The sequence below is a fragment of the Erinaceus europaeus genome, chromosome 10 (genome assembly GCF_950295315.1).
Source record: "Erinaceus europaeus chromosome 10, mEriEur2.1, whole genome shotgun sequence".
NCBI lineage: Eukaryota > Metazoa > Chordata > Mammalia > Eulipotyphla > Erinaceidae > Erinaceus > Erinaceus europaeus.
This window is the reverse complement of record NC_080171.1, coordinates 82,946,886-82,971,157: the sequence shown is the minus strand read 5'-3', so window position 1 is coordinate 82,971,157 and position 24,272 is coordinate 82,946,886. Positions and strand designations below refer to the sequence as shown.

At 46.9% G+C, this 24,272-nt stretch overlaps 1 protein-coding gene across 9 annotated transcripts in view; it reads left to right on the top strand.

The window, feature by feature from the left end:
- The window catches only part of AKNA (AT-hook transcription factor), a 66,727-nt gene that overhangs the window by 25,361 nt on the left and 17,094 nt on the right, over nt 1–24,272 (top strand). For 6 of the 9 annotated variants that reach the window (XM_060200027.1, XM_060200026.1, XM_060200028.1 and 3 more), the window contains exons 4-14: nt 1,904–1,978; nt 9,714–9,870; nt 10,558–10,712; nt 15,011–15,070; nt 16,996–17,123; nt 17,597–17,804; nt 18,742–18,896; nt 18,989–19,192; nt 20,336–20,582; nt 22,182–22,288; nt 22,993–23,204. In XM_060200027.1, the coding sequence (XP_060056010.1) occupies nt 1,904–1,978; nt 9,714–9,870; nt 10,558–10,712; nt 15,011–15,070; nt 16,996–17,123; nt 17,597–17,804; nt 18,742–18,896; nt 18,989–19,192; nt 20,336–20,582; nt 22,182–22,288; nt 22,993–23,204 (1,708 nt within the window). The remainder of the gene's footprint in view (nt 1–1,903; nt 1,979–9,713; nt 9,871–10,557; nt 10,713–15,010; nt 15,071–16,995; nt 17,124–17,596; nt 17,805–18,741; nt 18,897–18,988; nt 19,193–20,335; nt 20,583–22,181; nt 22,289–22,992; nt 23,205–24,272) is intronic. The other 3 variants (XM_060200033.1, XM_060200030.1, XM_060200034.1) reach the window with 3 other exon arrangements.

The following is a 24,272-nucleotide window of genomic DNA, read 5'->3' as shown; positions in this document are numbered from 1 at the left end:
TAGCTTCCCACCCCCCTACCCCCATAGATGGGGACCAGAGACTTGAACCTGGATCCTTATACCTGGTAATATGTTCACTTTATATTCCAAAATATTTTAATGTGTTTATCTGAAGGTGAAGGATTTACTCTTACATGGAACTACAAAACTGCTACCATACCTAAGAGTTAATGCTCATTCCTTAATATTAATCATCTCCAGTGAGTGTTCAGCTTACCTTGTGTATTTTGCTAAATAACTGGTTTTACATTGTTTGAATCAGGATTTGAGCGGGGACCATGTATTGTGTTTGGTCAGTGTGACTTTCATGTCTCTTTTACTTAAAAAAAAACTCGGAGAGCTGGCTGGGAATGTACCCAGTTGAGCACACAAGTTACCAAGTTACTGTGTGTGAAGACCCAAGTTCAAGCCTCTGGTCCCCATCTACGAGGAGGAGGCTTCGTGAGCAGTGAAGCAGTGCTGCACATGTCTTTCTCTATCTATCTATCTATCTATCTATCTATCTATCTATCTATCTATCTATCTTCCTTCCTTACCTCTCAAGTTCTCTCTGTCCTATCAAATAAACAAAAGAAAAAAGGCCAGCGGTGGGGATTTCATATGTTTCCCCTTGAAATTTACTTGTACAGGAGACCAATCCTGCCCTGTAGAGTCTCCTACATTCTTGACTTTGCCAGTACACCCTCTGGCAGCTCTTCATATGTTTTGTTTTTCTCTTTGTCCTACACATTGCCTGTTTAGAGGTAGAGGTGTTTCCACCTGCAATCAGCTATTTCCTCTTGAGACCATGAGCATTATGCAGGTGGGGACCTGGGGGCAAAAGCATCTGATAAGTGGATCCTTAAGAAGCCTAGATGCCTGCTGGTCTCTCTTTTGTTATGTGAGTGCCCGGGGGTGGCTATTGCCTTCCACTTAGTCCTTCATTTGGGATAACTAAATAGTATCTTCATGCTATCATTTCTTCTGCATTTATTTTCTAGGAATATATAAAATAGAAGCTACCCTCATCAACTATTTGTTTACCGAGGTCTTGTTCACAGGGGGAAAGGTGGGAGAAATATATGATTCTTTCTTACGTGATGACCAGTTTTCAGAGAAATCTGCCAGTTCCCTGGCATCCTTCAAAGATAGTGAGATTTGGTTTTGCTTTTTCCTTTTTTAAATTTTTTATTATCTTTATTTATTTATTGGATAGAGACAGCCAAAAATCGAGAAGGTCGGGGGAAATAGAGAGTGAGAGAGAAGGAGAGACACCTGCAGCCTTCTTCATGACTCATGAAGCATTCCCCCTGCAGATGGGGACTGGGGGCTCGAAACCGGGCCCTTTCGCACTGTAACATGTGCACTCAACTAGGTGCACCACCACCCTGTCCCATTTTGCTTTTTTCCATATAATGACTTGTTCTTGTGAAGTTATTCAGATTTGTTCAAGTCAAGTAGTGACCTTGAACAGATGCCACTGTGTGATCTCCATATCTTCTGTTTTTCTACAAGAAAACCTTAGGTCTTCTTCATTCACTCTTTCATTTAAGATTTACTAATTAAGCACATACTACTTGAACATTGAGAATAGAGCAGGGGAATAATGTCTACAGGTGGGCAGGGAATTTCAGCAGGTTTGGTAGTTGTGACAGGGATTATACATCAAAGTGAAGTAGCCCAGGGGCCCTCATCCCTAGCTCATTGTCAAGGATAGGATAGGGGATGGTAGATGAGTTGTCTCACCCTCCAGACCTCCAGAATTTGACCATTGGGTGGGTATGCATTATATGTGAGCCTGGACTTTGCTCCCTTCCTGAGCACTCTGAGGGACCCTATGCCACCTTTGGAGGGTGGCTTCCTGCAGAATGGTTCACACAAAGGTGCCTGGACATGTGACGGCATTGCTCTTCCTCTCCCCCAGGAGGACTACCACAAACTCCTCACCAAGTACGCTGAAGCCGAGAACACCATTGACCAGCTGCGCCTCGGGGCCAAGGTACCAGGATGGGATGGGGTAAAGGGATGGATTTACCCCTAGCCCAAGAGATGACACTTTGCCATAGTGCTCAACAGAAGTCACTGCTTCCTACCCTCTGGTCAGTAGGGCCTAGTTGCCGTCCTGCCTTCTACCATGTCCTTCAGTGACCTTGGATAATGACCTGAGCTCAGTCTCCTTTACCATAGGTGAACTTTGAGGTCCTTGAATCCTAGAATTTGGGGTGCCCAGGGACCTCACCAGAAGCTGTCTCCTTCTAGATAAGCTCTGGGCTCAACTTCTGGCCTTATTATGACAAGCCTTGAGACCTCATGAAAGTACCTTCACTTCTCTAGGTCTCAAGGGAATAGCACAGAATTTGTGCTCATCCCCTGGTGCTTGTTTCCTAGGTCCATCTTTTCTCCATCCCCTCACCCCCAGAGTGAATGCTGAGTGCATTCAAAGGGTTTTGTGGATGGGGACATCTACCCTCACTCTCCATCCAGCCTGGCCCCACGCCCCAATGTGGGAGGAGCCTGTGAATCATGCTTTTGAAGTCTTCCCCTTTAGTCTTCCCCTTTTCTGTAGTGAGGCAAGAGGTGGGACCTGTCACAGCTTTTAGTGGCTTCCTGCTTCACCAGTCCTGTTGTCCAATCAGGCAACGGTGGAGAAAGTGTGGGGGATGAGCTGCAGAGAAGCAGACCACCAGCTGGGCCCCTTTGCTGGGTACATCTCTCAGCCATCTAGAGGCGTTTCCACTGCTATGGAGTGTGGGCTGAGGCAGCTGTGATGAGGAGCTGGAAGCACCAGCTCAGGAGCAGGTGCTCTGCTGAGTACCTGCAAAGGAGGAGGTGTCCAGGAGGGTGTATGGTCTTGGGCAGAGGCTTCTTCAGTAGTAACCCACAGTCTTCTCACCCCTCCCCAGGTCTAAAGAATCTAAAAGGGATGCTTTTAACAGCATCTCCCTACCATCCACCCCCCTCTTCTGCTATACAGATTAGTGGGTTGGGCCCCCAGAGGGGCAGAGGCTGCAAAGGTCTTGGTTAGAAGCAGAGACTTGAAACATTTCTTCCTTCCTTTCCTGTCTTCCTCTTTCATTCACCAGAGAGAATGAGTTGGTATACAGCGAGGCCTAGGACCTAGAAAGTACTTCCCAGGAAGGACAATCTATAGCTGTGATTTTAATATAAAGGTTAGGTAATCAGTTACCTGTGTGTGCTGGACATAGTGCAGACACAGGCAGGGACAGAGAGAAGGGGAGCACAGCTAGGGTGCCACATGGGTACTCCCACAACCAAGGGGGACTCAGGTCACCCAGCCTGACTGGCCACCCAGACCACTTTTTTTTTTTTCCTTTTGTCATTGCTAGAACTTCATTGGTCTGGGCTGACTTTTTCATATAGAAAAAGAGAGGTGGGGAGCTCATCAGTGTCACACCTGGTTAAGCACATGTTACCATGCATAAGGACCCAGGTTCAAGCCCCTACACCCCACCTGCAGGTAGGAAACTACATGAGTGGTGTCAATCTCTTTCCCTCTTTTCTTTTTTTTCCCCTCCAGGGTTATTGCTGGGCTTGGTGCCTGCACCATGAATCCACCGCTCCTGGAAGCCATTTTTCCCCCTTTTTGTTGCCCTCGTTGTTGTAGCCTCGTTGTGGTTATTATTATTGCCATTGCTGATGTTGTTCATTGTTGGATAGGACAGAGAGAAATGGAGAGAGGAGGGGAAGACAGAGAGGGGGAGAGAAAGATAGACACCTGCAGACCTGCTTTACCGCCCGTGAAGCGACTCCCCTGCAGGTGGGGAGCCGGGGGCTCGAACCGGGATCCTTACGCTGGTCCCTGCGCTTTGCACCACATGCGCTTAACCCACTGTGCCACTGCCTGACCCCCCTCTTTCCCTCTTTTCTTCCCCTCTCAGTTTCTCTCTGTCCTATCAATTAAAGACCCTCCCACACCCCAAAAGGGGAAAATAATGACCACCAGGAACAGTGGATTAATAGTGCAGGCGCTGAGCCCCAGCAATAACTTTGGTGGCAAAATAAATAATAAATAAATAAATAATAAAAAGAAAGAGACAAGAGGAATGAGGGAGAGAAGGGGAGAAAGAGACCCTAGCACAGTGGTTTCTCCCTAGGAGCCAGAAGCTCAAACCTGGGTCGCATACCTGGCAAAGCAGATGCCTTCACTGGTGAGCTATCTCACTGACCCAGCTGTATCTTCTGTGTGTGGGGGCACAGAAGAGAAGGTGAGGGAGTTTGGGAATAACTCTAGACCACCCCACATGCTCTCATGTTCTGGAAAATTGATTCCCTGAACTAAGCGTGCTCCTCAGGAGAAGGAAAAGTGCAGGCCCACTGTCTCCCAGGGCAGGCTCATCACTCCAAAATGTTGAGGAATAAGTGGAAACCTTGTGAGAAGGGGATGCAGCCTAATCCATATGGCCTGAGGCTACTGGACTGACCTCCAGGGCTGTGAAGACTCTACCCAAAGCCCCTAGATGGCCAGCGTCCTCCTGCTCAGAGCCCTTGCCTCCAGGAGCCCATCTGTGGCTGGTCTGGAGACCTGCTGACTCTGCTCAGAGCCCCCAGGGGAAGGGCTGGAGCATGTGTTTGGGAACCTGGCTGGGCAGCCCAGGGACCCAGTTGCTAGTGGATGGGCAGAAATGGGGGTAAAGTAGGAGGCTGGGGGTGCTGTACTGGTAGGACACCAATATTCTACAAGCAGTGAACCAGTTCTAAACTCCGGGCTCAGTTCACTACCAAGCTCACATCACTCGTTCCTCTGCACAGAAGGAAACTGAGGCTCATTCAGGAGGAGTGGTTTGCCTGAGGAGTGGCTGGGCCCAGTGAGCATCCTTTCCCCATACCCAGGTGTTGGTATGCTTCTAGATTTTGCCTGTGAAGCCTTCTGCTTTTATCATCACATTGGGTTCACTTGTGTTGCTTGCTATGTGTTCTGTTTGCACGTCCACTGTTGGCTGGACACCCCCCTGCCTCCAGGATATTGGTTTGGTCTCCCCCCCAACCCCCCCCACCTCTGGGACAATTGGTTTAGTCATTGCTGATTCATGCTGTGCTTCTTTCTTCTCCCCGCCCCCTGTAGTACTATTTCCTTGGTTCCTGACTGTTCCGCAGGAGGAGAGAGATGGAGGACAAAATTGGGTTGGAATTAGATTAGATTAGTTTGTTGAACCGCATCCCCGCTCGTGAATAAAGATTGAACTGTGTTCTCAGCTCAGCCATGAGTCCCTGGTCGTCTCTGTCTTCCGCCGGTGAAGCCAGCCCGGCAAAAACGACACCCAGGGGTTCCAGTGGCCCCAGTGCTGGGTTTGTGGGAAAGACACAGGGATCAGACAGCAGGAAAATACTGTACTGATAATAACCCCAGCAGCTGTCTGTCTGCTGCCCACTTCCTAAGTAAATTACTATTGGAGAAACTGAGCCAAGCAGGCTAGGTAATTTGCCTGAGGTTACTCAAGAAATAGACATCAGACCTGGGTTTGAATCTAACAGTCTAGGGCTGGAGAGATAACTCACCAGGTAGGCCTTGTGCCTTGTCATGTGTGCAGCACAGGCTCAGGTCCCAGCATCACATGGGAGGTTCTGTGGCATCAAAAGTAGCTCCAGTACTGTGGTATTTCTCTGAGTGAAAAAGTAGCCTGGGAGCCCTCATGTACACAAGACCAGGGGGGTGGGGGGGAGAGGAGGAGAAAGAAGAAGGAAGGGAAGGAGAGAGGGAGGGAGGCAGTAAGGGAGGAAAGAATAGCATGAATCTAGCAGTGTGGTTCCAAAGCATAGTATGAGCACTGTGGTCTAGCAGAACTAGACAGGTCATCTTGGGTTCTACACCTCGGGAGATTGACCTGGGCTGTTTGTTGCTTGATCTGGAAACACCCATGGACTCAGATATGGGGGTTCCATGAACTGGCCCAGGGGTACTAGTGTATGTGGAGGGTAAGCACTGCCCCCTGGGGGTCTGGTGGAGAGATCAGGGGGTTGTGGAGCTGGGTGCCAGGCTAGGTCAGGAGTCAGCAGGCTCTGTTCTCTCCGCCATGGCAAAGTCTAGCCAGAGTTTACAGTGATCTCATCCATTCAGCACTCCCTGCCATCACCCCCTCCCCCCATCACCCCCTCTTTTGTCTCCATCTTGGCAGTAGAGGGTAAGAAGACAGAAGCTTTCCCTAAACTAGGAGAATGCCAGAAAACTGCCTTTCCGGAAGTATGTGTTCTGATGGTCACTGGTTGGTCCTGCAACTCAGGGTAGGGCTGAAGATGTTCCCCCCCCACACACAGTTTCTATGTTCAGAGGAGCTGGGGAAACACTAGCTGTTCCTTCAGCCTGTTCTGCCTGGCTCCATTCATAGAGCCCATTAGCGTGTTAAAGACTGCAAGGGACCCATCTGCACAGAGACTACTAGGTCCTTAACCCAGTGTTAACCATTGGCCCACCTGCAATCAATGCATTCTGAATAAACCCCTAAAGGAGCTAATCCAGCCTCAGAGAGCTCACTGGGATGCCCTGTATTGAAAGGGATACCCAGAGGCAGGCCCCACAGGAAGTTGGAGCTGTCTGGCACTGGCCTGCACTGAGCCCAGCTCTGCTTCTTGGCTCTCTTCTCTCCCTCCTCTTTGATCCTTCCTGATGCTTCCAATATTGGCCCAAGACTCTGAGGGAAGGAGGGGAGGGTGGAGAAAAAGTACCTAGGAGAGCTGGGTCTCCCTGAATTTGGGTCACCTCAGAAGGGGAGGGGTGCTGATAGGCAAACTTCATAGGCAAGTTTGAACAGATGGCTGAGGGGATTATTAAAATCCAGCTTTGTTCTCAGGCTGGGCTGGAGAGGGGGAGGCAGCGGGTAGCAGCTGGGCTATTGTCCTTCATTTTGGAGACTATCCCACCACAGCCAGAATGGGAAGAAAGGCTGAAGCAGGGAGAGGCTGCTTAGGGTAGGGATGGGGTGGTGGGAGACTAGGGCACTTCCTCCACCAAGCCCACCCTGAACTCCCACCCTCGCCAGTAGTGGGCAGTAGGACAACCTACCTCACATCTTGAGCAAGAAGACAGTAAAGCATTATATGGGAGTGCTTTTGCAGGGAGCTGCTTCCAAGATGGTCACTTGAATGAGAGGAGGAGAGAAGGTGGTGGTGGTGGTGGTGGTGGTGGTGGTGGTGATGATGATGATAGTGATAGGGAAAAAGTGCTGATGATGATGGTGAATGTGAGAGTGGTAGTTGTTGTTTACTGAGCACACATGCACAGAGAAGGTAGTTAAGGCAGCAGCTCTAGGACTCAGCTGGGTGAGTGATGGTGCCTGAACAGGAAGCCACACTAAGCAGGAGGTGAGCAGACTTCCTTTGTGCAGGGCCAGACACTGAGTATTTTCAGCTAGTGGTAACCACTGAACTAACTCTATTTGTGAAATCTGGAAGCTACCATAGACAATACTTGAACAAATAAGAACAACCATATTCAATAAAAGTCTTATTCATGGGGAGTCAGGCAGTAGCGCAGCAGGTTAAGTGCACGTGGCGTTAAGCGCAAGGACCACATAAGGATCTCGGTTCATAAGGCCTCCGGCTCCCCATCTGCAGGGGAGTCGCTTCACAGGCAGTGAAGCAGGTCTGCAGGTGTCTATCTGTCTGTCCCCCTCTCTGTCTTCCCCTCCTCTCTCCATTTCTCTCTGTCCTATCCAACAACGACGACATCATTAACAACAACATTAATAACTACAACAACAATGAAAAACAATAAGAGCAACAAAAGGGAAAATAAATAAATATTTAAAAATAAATAAATAAATAAAAGTTTTATTCATGGCAAGAGATCATGATTCGCCAACCCACGCTCTAAATCACTGTATGGTGCATGGTTCTCTGGCTTGAGCTTCACCTGATTTTCCTTAGTTACCTGCCTGATTCCATCCTCCTCTCACACACTGAGCTACTTACCATATTAAGTCCACCCTCAAATAATGGAGATCTGCTACCACTAAGAGGTTAATTCATCCTCTTGCTGGTTTGTTTATTCACTCAGACAGCCATTATTTCCTTTTTAAAATTTTTAATGAGCTCTCTTTTATGGTGGGGGACTGAACCTGGGGCCTGTTGAGCCTCAGGCATGAGAGTCTTTTACATAACCACTATGCTGTCTTCTCTGGCCTGCTTATTGCTATGTTTTATCCATATGACAGTGACCATTGGAGATATTTTCATTGGTAATAAATAATATTGTCACTATAATTTACTTTGTCATGTGTTAGTATTAGTTATAGTGTTATGATTATATCATTACTATAACAAGTATTTTTAAACTTTTATGATAGAGAGTGAGAGAAACCAGAGAATAACTCCTTATGTAGTACTTGGTATTAAACTCAGGACCTCATATGTGCAAGATGTGGGCTCTATCTACTGAGCCATGGCCATAAGGATAATAATAATTATATATATGTATATATAATTATAGTTGAGATTCACTTATGCATACTTCACCACTCCAGGTTAGCTTTCTCATTCATATAGTGAAAGAGAGAGAGACTAGCCACTTGTGTTTCCTCCACTGCCATGGTAGCATTTTTTTTTTTTGCCTCCAGGGTTATTGCTGGGGCTCGGTGCCTGTACTATGAATCCACTGCTCCTGAAGGCTACTTTTCCCCTTTTGTTGCCCTTGTTGTTTATCATTGTAGTTATTGTTGTTGTTATTGCTGTCCTTGTCGTTAGTTAGGACAGAGAGAAATTGAGAGAGGAGGGGAAGACAGAGAGGGGGAGAGAAAGATAGACTCCTACAGACCTGATTCTCTGCTTGTGAAGCGACCCCCCCTGCAGGTGAGCCCTATGCCAGTCCTTGCGCTTAGCACCATGTGCGCTTAACCCTCTGTGCTACTGCCTGGTCCCCCATGGTAGCATTTTTTAAAATTGGTGATTAATAATGGATTACAATATTTTAAAATAACAGGGCATAGTTTCAGACCATACTCACCACCAAAGTTCTGTGTCCCCACCTTCCTACCTCTCAAAGATCACCACCATACTTCTCACAAGTTGTAGGAACTATTTATTCATGGTAGCACTCTTCATGTAGTACCAGGGCATGAACCTGGGCCACATATATGGCAAAAGGCCCCCACGTCCTGAGCTCTCCCCATCCCACAGCAAAATTATTAATAAAAAATATCAAAGTGGAAGAGTACAGGCTTTAGGGTCAAAGCAGCAATATAGTCTCAGCTAGCAATTTTGAGTATATCTTAAAAAAAAAAAAGATTGGGGGTCGGCAGTAGTGTAGCACCCGGGCTAAGTGCACATGGCACAAAGTGCAAGAACCAACATAAAAAAAAAGATTAATTTTTTTTTACTAATGAGAGAGCCAGTGCCTGTATTACACATGCATTGCCAGTAATTAAACTCAGGACCTCATGCTTGAGGGTCCAATGCTTTATCTACTGCATTACTTCTGGAGTCCCGTTGAATAGGTAGGTGTCTTAACCTCTCTGAGCCTGTTTTCCTCTCCTGTAAAGGGGGGGGGGGCAGCAAGGGTGGTACTGGCCCTATCCTTTCGAGATTGCCACAAGGAGAATGAAAGCCCTTGTGTGCTTCTCAATGTCAACCTTCATCCCAGGCTCCACTGGCAGGTAGAGCCTCTCATTACAAGGCTGGCTGCTGGGCACTTAGTGATGCTATGAGCACTCTGAGGGTTTAGGTCTTCTAGGAGGCTGTGTCCCAGCCCTGACTTGGCTCTGCCTGTGCCTCCCCTGCAACAGGTGAACCTGTACTCTGACCCGCCCCAAGCCAACCACAGCATCCACATGGGCACGATGCCCCAGGCGACCAAGGTCTTGTCCTTCACCGTTGCACAGCCCCATTCTGTGCAGAGGTGGCCCAGCTCGGCTGAGGCTCCACAAGTCTCTGAGGCCTCGGGTAAGTCTGGAAGAAGACACCTTCCACCTGTGATTCTGCTATGGGGGGGACCTGTTCACCCTGGGAATAGTACTTCGTTCAGGTTGTGGAGAGAGATGCTTCTTGGGGCCCTTGGACTTGACGATATTGAGTGGTGATGAGGACAGTATCCCATTTTTAGTCAGAATCGCTGCATTCTGCCGCTTTGCAACTGGGTTTAGTTCTTTCTTCTTCTAGTGTTTGCCACTGGGTTTAGTTATTCAACAGAGCATTGCCTCTGGAGACCCTATCACAGGGGACAAAAGCCTGGCTACCTGCGACCCCTGTTAACTCCCACATCCATCTGGTGAGCTGCCCACTAGTGTTGCCTCCTTAACAACTAGGGAGATCAGTGCTTGGAATACTGAGGACATGCTGACAGTAAGAAGGTCAAGACTTGAACATGCCTCTTTCTGAGTTGGAGCCTTACTACTACTAACTTGCAGCAGAGCAGCCCCAGAACTGGCTCTCTACTGTAACTGAGTGCCACACCACCCAGTCCACTTCCTGGACTATAGTCTCTAGCTGTACTACTGGCTGGGGTAGGGGGAATGATCAGGTTATAGCTTGATCATGGAAGTGGTGACTTTGAGGTTCAGCATCAGTGTTTCTGTTCTGGGATGATTGGGACTGCTCTTGGCCCCAGCACCCTGTGGTTGTGTGTTTCAGGATGGGCATCAGTTGAAGGAAACCCAAGGCCCTCCTCATCCTCCAGTATGCCAAGCCCAAAGCGGCTCCCAGAGCACGAGAACATTGCCAGAGGCCAACCCTGGGAGGAGCAGACACAGATGCTGGCTGCTCGGGCCAGCTGGTTCCTGGCCAAGGTGAGTGGACCCCAGCTTTGCCAAGTGAGACACACTCACCTGCCTGCATGAACAGGAGGCCTTTCGCAGGGCTCACTAGTCACTCCCTTGCTGGAGTGAACTTGGCCGTCACGAAAATCTGACCCTCTCCCCTAGTTTCAGGGGCCACATGGCTCCAGGCTCCAACTTGTCCCCAGTACCAGGTTTTGTTACACTGGGTTGCATTTTACTCTCCACTTATGCTTGGGAGAGTCTCCTGGTTGGTTTGAGGGAGGAGGGGCTCTCAGCTCTTTCAGGGTTTGGAAGGGCACTAGTACCTCCACCCTACTTTTTCTGTCTTAGGAGAAATCTCTCACTTTCTTCTCTGGCTCATTATAGAAATCAGCTCCCAGTTACTTTTCTCAGGGCCTTTACATTTCTGTCAAACACCTGTGAGTCATTTATAACTCTATTTATAGCTCCATGCTTGGCCTTATTCGAAAAGTGCTCTTTAAGGCAGATTAGAAATGACGTGCATTAGAACCACATTCTGAAAATGGAAGTGAGGCAACTGAGGCAAAGGAGAAGTAAGAAAAACGCACATTTAGAAGGAAGTGAGTAAACAAAGGTTCTGTGGGACCCTGAACACTTGACCAGATTCATATCTGACTTGGAGCTTCCTAGTTGTCAGTGCAGAAATAGAAATGGAATGGTCACAGTATATCCCCTGTCCATAGAACAATTTTTTTCAGGGAAAGCTCAGTGTTCTTTTACTTTGGTCATAGCTTTAAGATATAATCCACATGTCACATAATTCACTCATGTCTGAGGTCTTTTCTCACTATCTTTCTCTTTGTCTCTCTGCCTTTCTGTCTCTATCTAAAGAAAGAAAGAGAAGGGACCAGGCGATGGCAAATCTGGTTAAGCACACACACTACAATTCACAAGGACCAGGGTTCAAGCCCCTGGTCTTCACCTGCAGGGGGAAAGCTTCACAAGTGGTGAAGTAGAGCTGCAGCTGTCTCTCTCTCTTTCCCTCTTAATCTCTCCCCCCTCCATTTCTCTCTGTCTCTATCGAATACTAATTTTTTAAAAAATCAAGAGAGAGAGAGAGATTGAGAGAGAGAGAGAGAGAGAGAGAGAGAGAAAAGGAAAATCTTAAAAGAGATGGTGTTTGCTTCAGTGGTTGTTAGTATGCTCACACTTGTGCAACCATCAGTTTTGGAACATTTCCATCACCCAGTCGAAAACCCGTACCTTCAGACAGTCTCCTGCTCCTTCCCCCAATCCCTGCTTAGTAGCTACTCATCTGCTTTTTGTTTGTATGGGTTTGGTTAATCTCAACATTTCAGATAAATAGATTGACATAATAGACTCATTTGTCCCTTTTTGTCTGGCCTCTTAGCATTATGTTTTCAAGAATCATCCATGTTGCAATAGCCTGAGCCAGTGTTTCATTCCTTTTAATCACCACTATTCTTGGTCCTATACCTGGAGAGACATTTATTCCTTGTCCTTTATGTTAGAAATGAAAGTATAGTCTGGTAGCATGTGGCTACAGAGTACTTCCATGTTTAGTATAAACTGAGTTGTGCAATAAATATAAAATAGTACCATATTTCAAAGACTTAGTGCTAAAAAAGAATATAAACTATGTCAACAATGATCTTTTTTTTTTTTTTTGCCTCCAGGGTTATGATTGGGGCTTGGTGCCTGTACTACTGTACTACAAATCCACTGCTCATGGTGGCCATTTTTCATTTTATTGGATAGGACAGAGAGAAATTGAGAGAGGAAGGGATAGAGAGGGAAAGAGAAAGATAGACACCTGCAGACCTGCTTCACCATATGTGATGTATCCCCCCTGCGGGTGAGGAGCAGGAGCTCGAACCAGCATCCTTATGCTGGTTCTTGCACTTTGTACTATGTGCACCTAATTGGGTGCACCATTGCCCAGCCCCCCAATAATCTTTATAGTGATTACATGTAGAAATAATATATTTGATATGAGACTGTATAACTAAAATTCATTTACTTGTTTCTTTTTACATTTTTGAATGTGGCTTCTACATAGTTTAAAATTATATATATAACTAGCCTAATCTTTCTTTCTTTTTTTTTTTTTTCCTCCAGGGTTATTGCTGGGCTCGGTGCCTGCACCATGAATCCACAGCTCCTGGAGGCCATTTTTCCCCCTTTTTGTTGCCCTTGTTGTCGTAGCCTTGTTGTGGTTATTATTATTGCCATTGTTGATGTTGTTCATTGTTGGATAGGACAGAGAGAAATGGAGAGAGGAGGGGAAGACAGAGAGGGGGAGAGAAAGATAGACACCTGCAGACCTGCTTCACCACCTGTGAAGCGACTCCCCTGCAGGTGGGGAGCCAGGGGCTTGAACCGGGATCCTTACGCCGGTCCCTGCTCTTTGCGCCACATGCACTTAACCCACCGCGCCACTGCCCAACCCCCAAGCCTAATCTTTCTTTTTGAGAACTATTTCTATTTCATATATGTGTACATATACATATACACGTATTATTAATTTTTATTGCCATTAGGATTATCTCTGTGGCTTGGTGTCCATACTACAAAACCACCACTCCCAGTAGCAATTTTTTCTTTTCTTTTTTCTCTTCATATTTTATTTGATAGGGCATAGAGAACTTGAGAGGGGAGGTAGAAACAGAGGGAGAGGGAAAGAGAGACACCTAAAGCACTGCTTTACTGCATGTGAAGCTTCCCCCCTTGTAGGTGAGGACTGGGGGCTCGAACCTAGATCCTTGCATGTGACATTATCTGTCTGTTGTATATGTTATGTAAGTAATAGAATATAATTATAGATATTTCCATATTGTATTTTGCCTCTGGTTTTGAATTGGTTTAGAAATGATTTCCAAATCACACATGGCCATTTCTTTCTAATTAAAAACTGGTTTGTAGAGGATTTGAAGACCATCACATAGTACAGTAGGTATAGTCAGTGAAAAGTCTTCCCCCACCCTTCTATTTATGCAACAATTCAGCACACTGCCATGCATTTACAGACATGGCCACATAAGTCTGTAAGCTATAGGATCCCCTGACTTTTTTTAACGTTCCAACTTCAAGTACTTATTTTTGGGTAGACAGTGAACTCACTGCGTTCTAAGTACAAAGGCTTCACATAGTAAGCATCAAGCAAGCCTCTTGTCTCTGCCCCCTCCCCTCCATTCTCCTTCCCAGAAGCAGTTGGTGTCTCAGTTTCTTTCATCCTTTTACTGATAAACTACCTTGAAACCGTTTATTGTAAATAGTCATGTGTGGCTGAGCCACAGGAATGTGTGTTGAGAAATGCATCCTTATGCTCTTAAGTCACTGTGTGAGTGGCATGGTACACAAACCTAGCTAGTACAGCCAACTACCCATCTAGACTATATGACATGGCTTGTATAGACCACCTTCTTACACATGGTTCATTAGGACCCAAATTTCATAACCCCATAAGCAAATGCATTTATATTTTTCCTTTTGAATTATCTATTTTTTTCCCTCCAGGGTTATTGCCAGGGCTTAGTGCCTGTACCACGAATCCACTACTCCTGGAGGCCATTTTTTCCCTTTTTTGTTACCCTGGTTGTTTTACCATTGTTGTGGTCATTATTATCGTTGTTACTGATGTTGTCATTGTTGGATAGGACAGAGAAAAATGGAGAGAAGAGGGGAAGAGAAAGAAAGATAGAAGAGAGGGGGACAGAAATATAGACACCTGCAGACCTGCCTAACAGCCTGTGAATAACTCCCCTGCAGATGGGGAGCTGGGGGCTCAAACCGGGATACTCACGCCGGTCCTTGCGCTTTGTGCCATGTGCACTTAACCCACTGTGTTACCGCCTGACCCCCTATCTATTTTATGAGATGGTAGTATACTAACAAAACGTTGCCTTGTAGCTTAATTCAACACTGAGAAATTGATCTTGGAGTAACTTGTACATGAGCACATACCCACCTGCCTTCTTCCTCTTCATGCCTGCATACTGTTCCACAGATAGGCAAACTGTTCCTGTAGCTTCTCCTTCCAACCCCTCCCAGCATGTATCTTATACACAGAATGTGCTTTGCTGTCAGCAAATTCTTAGAGGCTCATTCTGCTTAGATTTTTTCCCAGTGACAGCTGCCAAGGGCAGTAGTGAATTGGTTTCTGGCACCCGCCTCTCTGTGCTTGACAGAAAGCCCATATCCCGAGGAAGACTCCTAACTCCTCATGCCAAAGTGGGAATGTGGCTGAGTGTGGGAATGTGCAAGACTCATCTTCTGAAGTCTGGATTAACAGAGTGTGTTTTCTTCCACTCCTACCCCCTGTCTAGGTGAAGTCCTTTGCTGACCTCATGCAGGCAGGACAGCTCATGCCCCAGGACCAACTCAAGGTACTGCCCACTATAGAAGATGCCCCTAGATAAGCCTCTAGACAACTGCTCCATCTGCTCTACAGCCTTTCAATAGCCTCCTTTGCTGCAGGGCAGAGAATTCCAGACACAGTGTCTCCCTTGAGTGCAAACAGCACCTATTTAGCTCTATGTGATGAGCCTTCTATCACTATCATTGCTATTATGTTAGGCAGTGGTAGTGGTATGCCTGGCATGGTGGCAAAACCTCCATATGCATTGTTTCATGTCATCATCATACAAGCCTGGGAGGCAGTTAGAGCCTTCACCCCCACTTAATTGGGCTCGAACTGAAGCCCAGAGACATAGTCCTTAGGGCCACCCAGTTAATGAAAGACAGAGTTCAGACCCTGGTCTGTCTGATTCCTGAGTCCAGGGTCATAATCATTGTCTTGGGCAGCTTCCCACCAATTATCTTGCCTCTCAGCAACCAAAAGAGCCATTTTCTTTTGGGTTCTTTTTACTATAAAAGTACTTTTCCATAATTTCAAAACCAGGGAAAGAGTGGGGGACACTCCTAATCTAACCATTGCTGGCTTGTTTCCTGTTGGGCTTTAGTATTTCTAGATCACTCTAGGCACCTAGATTATTTAGATTCCTGCTGTATTGGCCACAATTCCAACAAGCAGCAGAGGGGGGCTCTTTAAACTTGGAGTAAGGGGTGGGGTCAGGGGCAAGAGAGGGGCTTCATGGGGTGTCACATAAGGAATAGGGAAGCCCAGGGACCAGCACCACATAGGGCTGTGTCTTTCTATGCTGTGACCTTTTAGCGATGCCTCCCACTGGGTTAACCCCAGAGAAGCCAACAGAAGGGGAGCCCAGCAGGGTGGAGAGGAGGCACTATGGTAGGGTTTGGAGGGGCGAGTGTAACAAACACTCCTGAAAATAATTATAGTAAGAGTCCATTTCCGTGTTCTCTCAGATATTACACATCACATTTAGTTTCCAGGCACAAAATGTGTGCTATGTGTTGTCTCACTGAGTGGATGATGAAGGACCTTGAATATCAACCATTTCCCCCTTTCCTCACTCTCCTGTGTCCAGGGAAGTTGGGAGCTGTTAAGATTGCCTGGGGACTAGAATCTTAATTGACCTTGGCCTCAGTCTGTTACTGGTGTGGAGTGAGTAAGATAGAGATGCTGATAAGGAAGAAATAAACTGCCTCTTGTGATTTTAGCTGTGTGTGAGCTATTCTCAAGGGGCCCACAGGGGACTAGTATAATTATTAAGAGATGAGCTGTGGAGCCAGAAAGCCTGGGTTTAAATACTATCTTATAATGTGCTCACTCACTTTGTGACTGTCACCAATTAAATAATGCCCTGTGCCTCTGCTTCCTCCTCTTTCAATGAAAATAATAAATGTGCCCGCATTAGGATTCTGTGGACATGAAGTGAATAATGCAGAGTGCTTTAGCATAGAGTTTTCATGATTAGAAACTGTTAGTGGTTATCAGTAGTATGATACTGATGATCACATATCCTGATTCTGATAGTCTATAAGGATGGGAGAAAGAGTTAATAATCATCTCAGATGTCTAATTTTGAAAACCAAGAATGAAAATCCACGATCTTTAAAGTACAACTAGCTTCTTATGGGGGCTGAGTGGGAGTTAGTTTATCTGCCACTACAACTGTCAACGGAACATTGGGGTTCCTGTATGTTTACCCAGGAAGGACTGGCACCTGGCAAGCTAGTGCCAGGGCTCTAAGCTGTGTCTGCTGTGATAGTCAGATGGCACAGAGCTTGATCAGGGCAGGCAGGTGGGCTCCAGAGGCTCTTGACCCCAGCCACTGCAGATCCAGGGTGAGTTCTGCTGCAGCCCCCACAAGCTGTTTCTTCTGTTGTGCCTGTGGAGATGGAGCCTGTGGGGGCTGCTCTCAGGTCTCCTGCTCTTGTCTGGTTTCAGGGCTTCCAGTGGCTAAAGGCTGCCCATGAGGGCCTGGAAGAGGAGTACCTGAAGGCGTGCAGGGAGCAGCACCTGAACCAGAGGGCAGCTGGCTCCAGTAAGACGTCTGGGAGATTTGATCCCAGCAGGTAACACTTGGGGGGTGGGGTGGGGAGGAGACACAGAGAGTAGAGCCTCCCAGGGTCACTGTGAGAGTCAGACTTGTTCTTCCTAATTCAGACAGTAGGGGGAGTAAGGAGAAACTGTATTCCAAACTGTGTGCAAATATTTGAAGGTTGAGGTTTGTGTTCATAAGGAGTCAAATGCAATGAGAATGGTCCTTGGAGATTAGAAATAAAACCCCTCCCTGAATGGAGATGGGCAAATGTGGGGGGGGTCCCATAGCTCCGAAGGGAGCAGGGGACTGGAGTTGAGACCTCTGATTCCCAGTAGAGTTCACTTTTCTCTTGTTCATTTATTCTCATAGAATCTAAATAATAATGTTAACCATCCTCCCAGTGGCCATTCTCTGGGGGTGGGGGGTGGGAGGAGCAGACCATGGTCTCCCAAACATGCTGATGTAGCTGCTGCCCTGGGCTCCTTACCACCACCACTCCTGCAGGGAACTAGAAGCAGAGATCTTCCAGCTGGGAATTCGCCTGGATGAACTGAAGGACCTCATGGATCAGAACCAGCAGGTGCCTGAGCAAGCTGGGTCAGACCCGCCTCTGGATAGCCCCCCAGTCACACCCAGCCCCCACCAGCCTATACAGCTGGCCGCTCCTTCTGGACAGACCCCTGTGCCAGCTACCCAGATCCTCGGCCCCAAGGTACCTCTTTGTCCAGTTGTATTGGTCCACTCTTTTCTCCTTTCATTTCCTCAGTGATTGATTTCTTTACTACAAACACCCGAAGTGTGTGTTCTATATGTCAGGAAGCTTGACCCACTGGGAAGTCAGTAGAGAAGAAAGGAGCCAATAACAGAATAAGAGACTTTTAAAAATATTTTTAAAACATTTATTTATGTATTCATTTTGATAGGACCAAGGTAGATTGAAAGAGGAAGAAGGGGAGAAAGACAGAAGAGATATCTGCAGCCCTGCTTCACCACCCGTAGATGGGGACCAGAGGCTTGAACCCATGTCATTACATCTGTATGCTACTGTCTAGCCCCCAGAACAGCTCACTTTTTTTTTTTTTGATTTAATAATGGTCAACAAGATCCTAGGATAAGAGGAATACAATTCTACACAATTCCCACCATCAGAGTTCTATATCCCATCCTCTCCATTGGAGGCTTTCCTTTTTTTTTTTTTTTTAATCTATCTGGGAGTATGGACCCAGGATCATTATGGGGTACAAAAGTGGAAGGTCTGGCTTCTGTAACTTCTTCTCCCCTAGATATGGGCATTGGCAGGTCGATCCATACTCCTAGCCAGAACAGGTAACTTCTAATAGAGTTCTCTGTCTAGTTGGACTAGTTACATGGTTACTTAATTATAATTTTGATCTGTGCTCTTAAGAATTATGAGGCTCTGTAAGCATAGATGGTTGAGTTTAATAATTAAATTAGATAACAGAAACTTTTTCTGAGGAAGCAATGCTTCAATGAGACGAGACGTGAGGATGAGTGGGAATTACTAGATTCTGAAGAGGAAAAGCCATGGGCATCCTTACACCCAGCATGAATCCTGTACAAGGTAGGTCCATAAAGGTGGGGGCTAGGTATCTGCTGAATATCTGCTCCTCCATCCTTCTGACCTCTAGCCCGACGCCACTAGCACTGGCCCATGCCAGCCCCATGCCCATCTGGAGTTGAGCACTGCCAGCAGCAAGACAGAGGACAGGCCCCTGGACCTCCCAACGCCGCTCAGGAACAAGGAGAGGCAAATGGAGCAAGACTTCCATGGCCTCTTGGAGCAGTGAGTACTTCCTGGAGAGGGGCCAGGCATTGGGTCTGGGCCTGGTTGCCTGGCCCAGTAAAGACCATGCTCATCTCTGTGCCCTTCTGCAGGTACCTCAGTGTGAAGTCCCTCCCGGAAGCCCTGAGAATGGAGGAGGAGGAGGGGTTGGTGGTGGCAACAGAAAAGGAGGAGGAAGAGGAACAGAATCAGGCCTGCATCTTGGAAGTTGATGGGTTATCTCCTGCTCCAGGGAAAGCAGAACCCACCACACTCCCCCTGGTGCAGGCTGAGAGGAGTCACAAGGCCCCTCCTGAGTATGTGAATGGGCCTCCCCGCTCATCCCCTGTCATCTCTGAATCCACAGGAGTGGCAGTTGCCACATGGATAGCCACCCCTTTACAGTTTAGAAATGGCTTTCTTCATCTTTCGATGATTTAATCTCTCCAAAATGTGAAATGTGGGCCCTTGATAGCTTTTGAAATGGTTTGTGGCCCAGGAGATGGTACAGTGGGTAAAAGCACTGGAGTCTCAAGCATAGTGTCCCAAGTTCTATTTCTGATATCATATGTGCCAAAATGATGCTTTGGTCCTTTCTCTCTCCCCCTCTACCTCTCCTTCACCCCCCCATTAATAAGTAATAAATTATAAAAATATGACCTTGGGTAATGTGGGCAAGAATTTTCCAAGGGGTAGATTCAGCATTAAGTGGCATCATTCTCCTTTCCAGCTTCTAAGCACATCAAGGAAAAAAATATCAGTTATAGATGTTGTACATTAATACCTCTTTCGATATGAGTGAGAGAAAGAGGGAGAGGGAGAGAGGATATGAATGAGTGAAATGGCCTTTATTTTATTTTTTTTTGTTGTTGGTTGTTTCTTTTTTAATTTTTTTATTTATAAAAAGGAAACATTGACAAAACCATAGGATAAGAGGGGTACAACTGCACACAATTCCCACCACCAGAACTCCATATCCCATCCCCTCTCCTGATAGGTTTCCTTTATCCCTCTGGGTGGGACCCAAGGTCATTATGGGATTCAGAAGGTTGAAGGTCTGGCTTCTGTAGCTGCTTCCCCGCTGAACATGGTTGTTGACAGGTCAGTCCATACTCCCAGCCTGTCTTTTACTTGTAGCAAGAAATATTGGTCTTCTAATAGTCTAGGAGCTGGAAGTGTATGGAAATGACCGAGATAGCAAGGATGAAAGCCTGGGAAGTGACATCTTGGTTTCTTAGTTTTCACACTGCTTCTGCTGGTGTATTGATTGAGTTTTGTTGGCATCCCCATTCTGTAGTTGAGGAAAGTAAGACTTGGGGGTGTGGGGGGGTGACTTACTCCAGATCACACAGCTAGAAAGTGGCAGCACCAGGGTGGGGGCAGCAAGGGATGTTTTCACCCTGTGCTGCTTGGCTGCCAAGATCATGCCAGGACTCAGGATGGCAGCCTTTCCTCTGCAGGGAGCCCATGGAACAAAGAGGGACTGAGCAGCCAGCAGACTTCCTTGCATCCAGCACCAGAGATGGGCATTTGCCAGGCCTGGGCATGGCCAGGAAGGATCCTCCAGGCCCTGGAAGGCCACCCCTATCTCGAGGCGCCAAGTCCGCAGGGTCTCACGAGAGCAGTCTGACCAGCTTGGAGGGGAGCGGCGTCTCTGAGCACCTTACACAGAAGTCTCTGTGCCAAAGCAGCGGGCTTCACCTAGAGGTGAGTGTCCACAGGGGGGTGGGGAGGTATAGGGGAGCTCCCTCAAGCCTCTGCCCCTGAGTTTCCAATCTCAGCTGTCCTCTGAGGACTCCCTGCTCCTGTCCCTCCTGTCTCAGGCTGCCCTCCACCCAGGCTTTCTGCACAGCACCACCCCTTTACCATAGCTCCCTTTCTACCCATCACTTGGGCCAGGAGCTCTTGTTCCTCCTCTGAAAGCTTGTATAGCACAGTGCACCAAGTGTCTGCTTTCTGTGTGTCTTTGAGCCCTTTGACACACCTAGGGTGGAGGAGATGGCAGCTCTTTCTTCATTCTGTGTACTATGTGTGATATCAGAAAAACCAGAGCACTGCTCCATTATGCCATTGTATGTTGTGTGGGGATTGGACCCAGAGCCTCATATATGTAAGGCATGCATTCTGTCCCCAAGCCACTGCCTCAGTCTGTAGAGCAGCAGTATTTATAAAAGATATGTGTGTTTGTTTGAGAGGATGAAAACATCGCTCTGGTATATGGTACTAGGGATTGGACTTGGGACCACATGCCTGAGAATCCAAATTCTTCCTATGCTCATTCATATTTCAGAAACATGTCTCCAGACCTCAACCCTTATACACAAGGCTCAGCTCTGGTTTATGGTGGTGCTGGGGACTGAACCTGGGATTTTGGAGCCTCAGGCATGAAAGTCTTTTACATAACCATTCTACTATCTCCCCAAAATCCAAATTCTACATTACTTCCTGTGCCACAGAACTTTTTTTTTTTTGAACTGCTACCAAGGTTATTGATGGGACTCAGTGCCTACACAATAAATCTACTGCTCCTGGTGGTCTTTTTGTTTATGTATTTTTTGTTTTATTTAGTAAGACAGAGAGAAATTGAGAGGATGGGGAGATAAGGAGGAAGAGAGAAAGAGACATCTGTAGCACTGGTTCACTGCTCATGAAGCTTCCCCTGTGCAAGTGGGGATGGAAGTTTGAACCTGGAGAGCAGCAATTTTTAAATTATTGTAGAAATTATCAGGCACTGGTGAAGAAACTATGGAGCCTTCTACAGAATAAGGAGCAGACATGTATGTGTCCATGCACACATGCCACAAACTGAATGAGCTCCGTGGAAGGACTCTGCTCAGCTGTGACCTCAGTGAGGGCAGGTGCTATGTGTTCTTTGTGTCTTGCTTCAGATCCATGGAGATCTGAACATATAACAGATCTCATGGGAGCTGTGTTTTATTTTCCCAGTTCCTGGGGCCTGGTGTTTCTACAGTCATCTAGGACTTGGCATTCATGCTGGCCCCAAGCCAGGAAATGATCCCCTTCCCAGCCTGGGCATGCTTTCTTCTCTCTCTCTCTCTACCTCAGGTCAGGGACTCTGTCCTCAGCTGGATGAGTTTGCTGTCTTCTTGGGGTGTGGAGGTCCAGCTGCCACTACTGAGATCTGAGGGCCCAAGGGCCCTCCCATCTTGGGCCTGGCTGCTGGAAGCTGCATTAACTTCCTTGGCCTGGGAGTCTCTGGAATGTGAGGCCTAGGCCAGCAGTCCAGGTTTCCCAACATGTTCTTGGGCACATTCCTCTGACTTAAAGGGGCACTGCCTTTTTCAGGAGTCCTGGATGGTTTCCCCAGAGACAGACAGCGGCTTTGTGGGCTCGGAAACCAGCAGAGTGTCACCCTTCACTCAGACCCCAGAGCACCGGCTCTCCCACATCAGGTATCCTGGGTCCTCCACCACTGTCACAATTTTAATATTACACATGTGATGGCCTGGGAATTGAAGTGTCCCTGAGCCCCAGGATGGGGGAGGGTATCTGGGCATTTTCAGACCCCTCAGTTAATCCCTGCATCTCTGTTTCTCACCGCCATGTTATTGAAAGACAGGGAGTGGAGGCTTAGAGAGGGAAAGCAACTTGCCCAGTGTCATCCAGGCAATTTGCAATAGAGACGGAAATAAATAATTATTGAATATATGAAAGTGAATGAGTAGAAACTATGAGAGCATGGCTTGAGTTGAGCAGAAGACAAGGATAAAGGCCAGTCCGGGTTACTACCTGGGAGAGAGTGTGCTGGAACCATGGGGAGAGAGAGAAATTAAAGGGAGTCAGGAGAGAGGTGCAATGACAGCTCTGGAGCTCATGTAGGCTCTTAGGAGGACTGCATGGGAAGAAAGGATTTGGAAACTCTGTTCCTCTTTGTGTTAAACACTCAAGTGAATGGATTATTCTGTAGCCAGCTTCAACTCTGCATTTTAAAAGAGAAATGTGTATATAATTCTCAGAAGAATTATGCTCCAGGGGAGCAAAGCACTATAGGTCAGGAGCCCTGATTTCACACACTGATTTAGTGTGTGAAGGAACCCTGAAGCCATGGCCTTGCTCTCTAGGACCTCAATTCAACTCTCCCTTTTCGGTCCCCCAGTGTGCCAGAGACATCAGCCCAGCTTTTCTCTGCATCTTTGCCTCGGGATGGAGCGTCCCACCTCCAGATCCAGGGTCCTCGGGTCCCCAGAAGAGCCCCTGGACCCAGCCTACCCAGGAACCAACTCCACAGGCACCTCTCGAGTCAGAACAGCGCTCTGAAGCAAAGGGCACCCAGCTACTCCCTGGAGCGGGTGCTGGCTGCCAAGAGGGGTGAGTGGGTGTACCAGAGTGGGGTCTGGCAGTGCCTCGAAACTATTACTGCTGACATTTCTGTTCTGCGTTTGTTTGTCTGTTTATATGACATGATATTAGAGCCTCATGAATGCGTGATACTACCTCTGAGTGGCCTCCCAGACCAATCATTTCATTCTCTATTTTAGAGAGAGAGAGAGAAAGATACCCCAACACTGGTCCACTTTTCACTCCTCAGTTTCCTCCAAATAATTATCACTGGATAGCAGCTTTGATCTACTCACAATGCAGAATGTTCCACCTTTTGTTGCCTTTTAGAGATAAATAAACTCAACCTCTCCTGCCTCTACTCCTTTATTTCCTGGTAACCACTACTCTAGTCTTCAGTTCTATATGCTTGTCATTTCAAAAATATTGTAGTATTGCAAGCATACACCCTACTATGTGTGAGGCCCTGGGTTTAAACCCTAGCGTTAGGGGACACTCCATGTGTGGTAGAATGACACTGCAATATATTTCCTCTCTTTCTCTGTCTTTCCCTCTCTCTGAAAAACAAATTAAGGATGGAAAATTGGATCAGGGAGGCTGTATAGGTACAATATCCCAGGTTCATTACCTAACTTCACTTTTTTTTTTAAAGAAGAAAAATATTGTACAAGGGGAATCATATAACATAGACTCTTGGGATTAGCATTTTCACTCAATATAGTTCTCTGGAGGCTCATCTCAACTGTGCATCTGTCCTTTTACACATGACTGAGGAGTGCTCAAAGGGATCCTGGGTCTTATATATTTTTTTCTAGACCATTTTTTACTTGTGATTAATAATGGTTTATAAGATTGTAGGATTATAGGATATAGTTCTACACTGCACTCACCACCAAAGTTCTGCACCTACCTTCCCTATAATAAAAACCATAGACCTCACAGAATTTTAGAGACAGTTTTTTTAAAAATTATTTTTTAAGATTTATTTATGGCACTAGGGAGACACTATAATAGCTATGCGAAAGACTTTCATGCCCAAGGCTCTGAGGTCCCAGGTTCAATCCATAGCACCACCAGTAGCCAGAGCTGAGCAGTGCT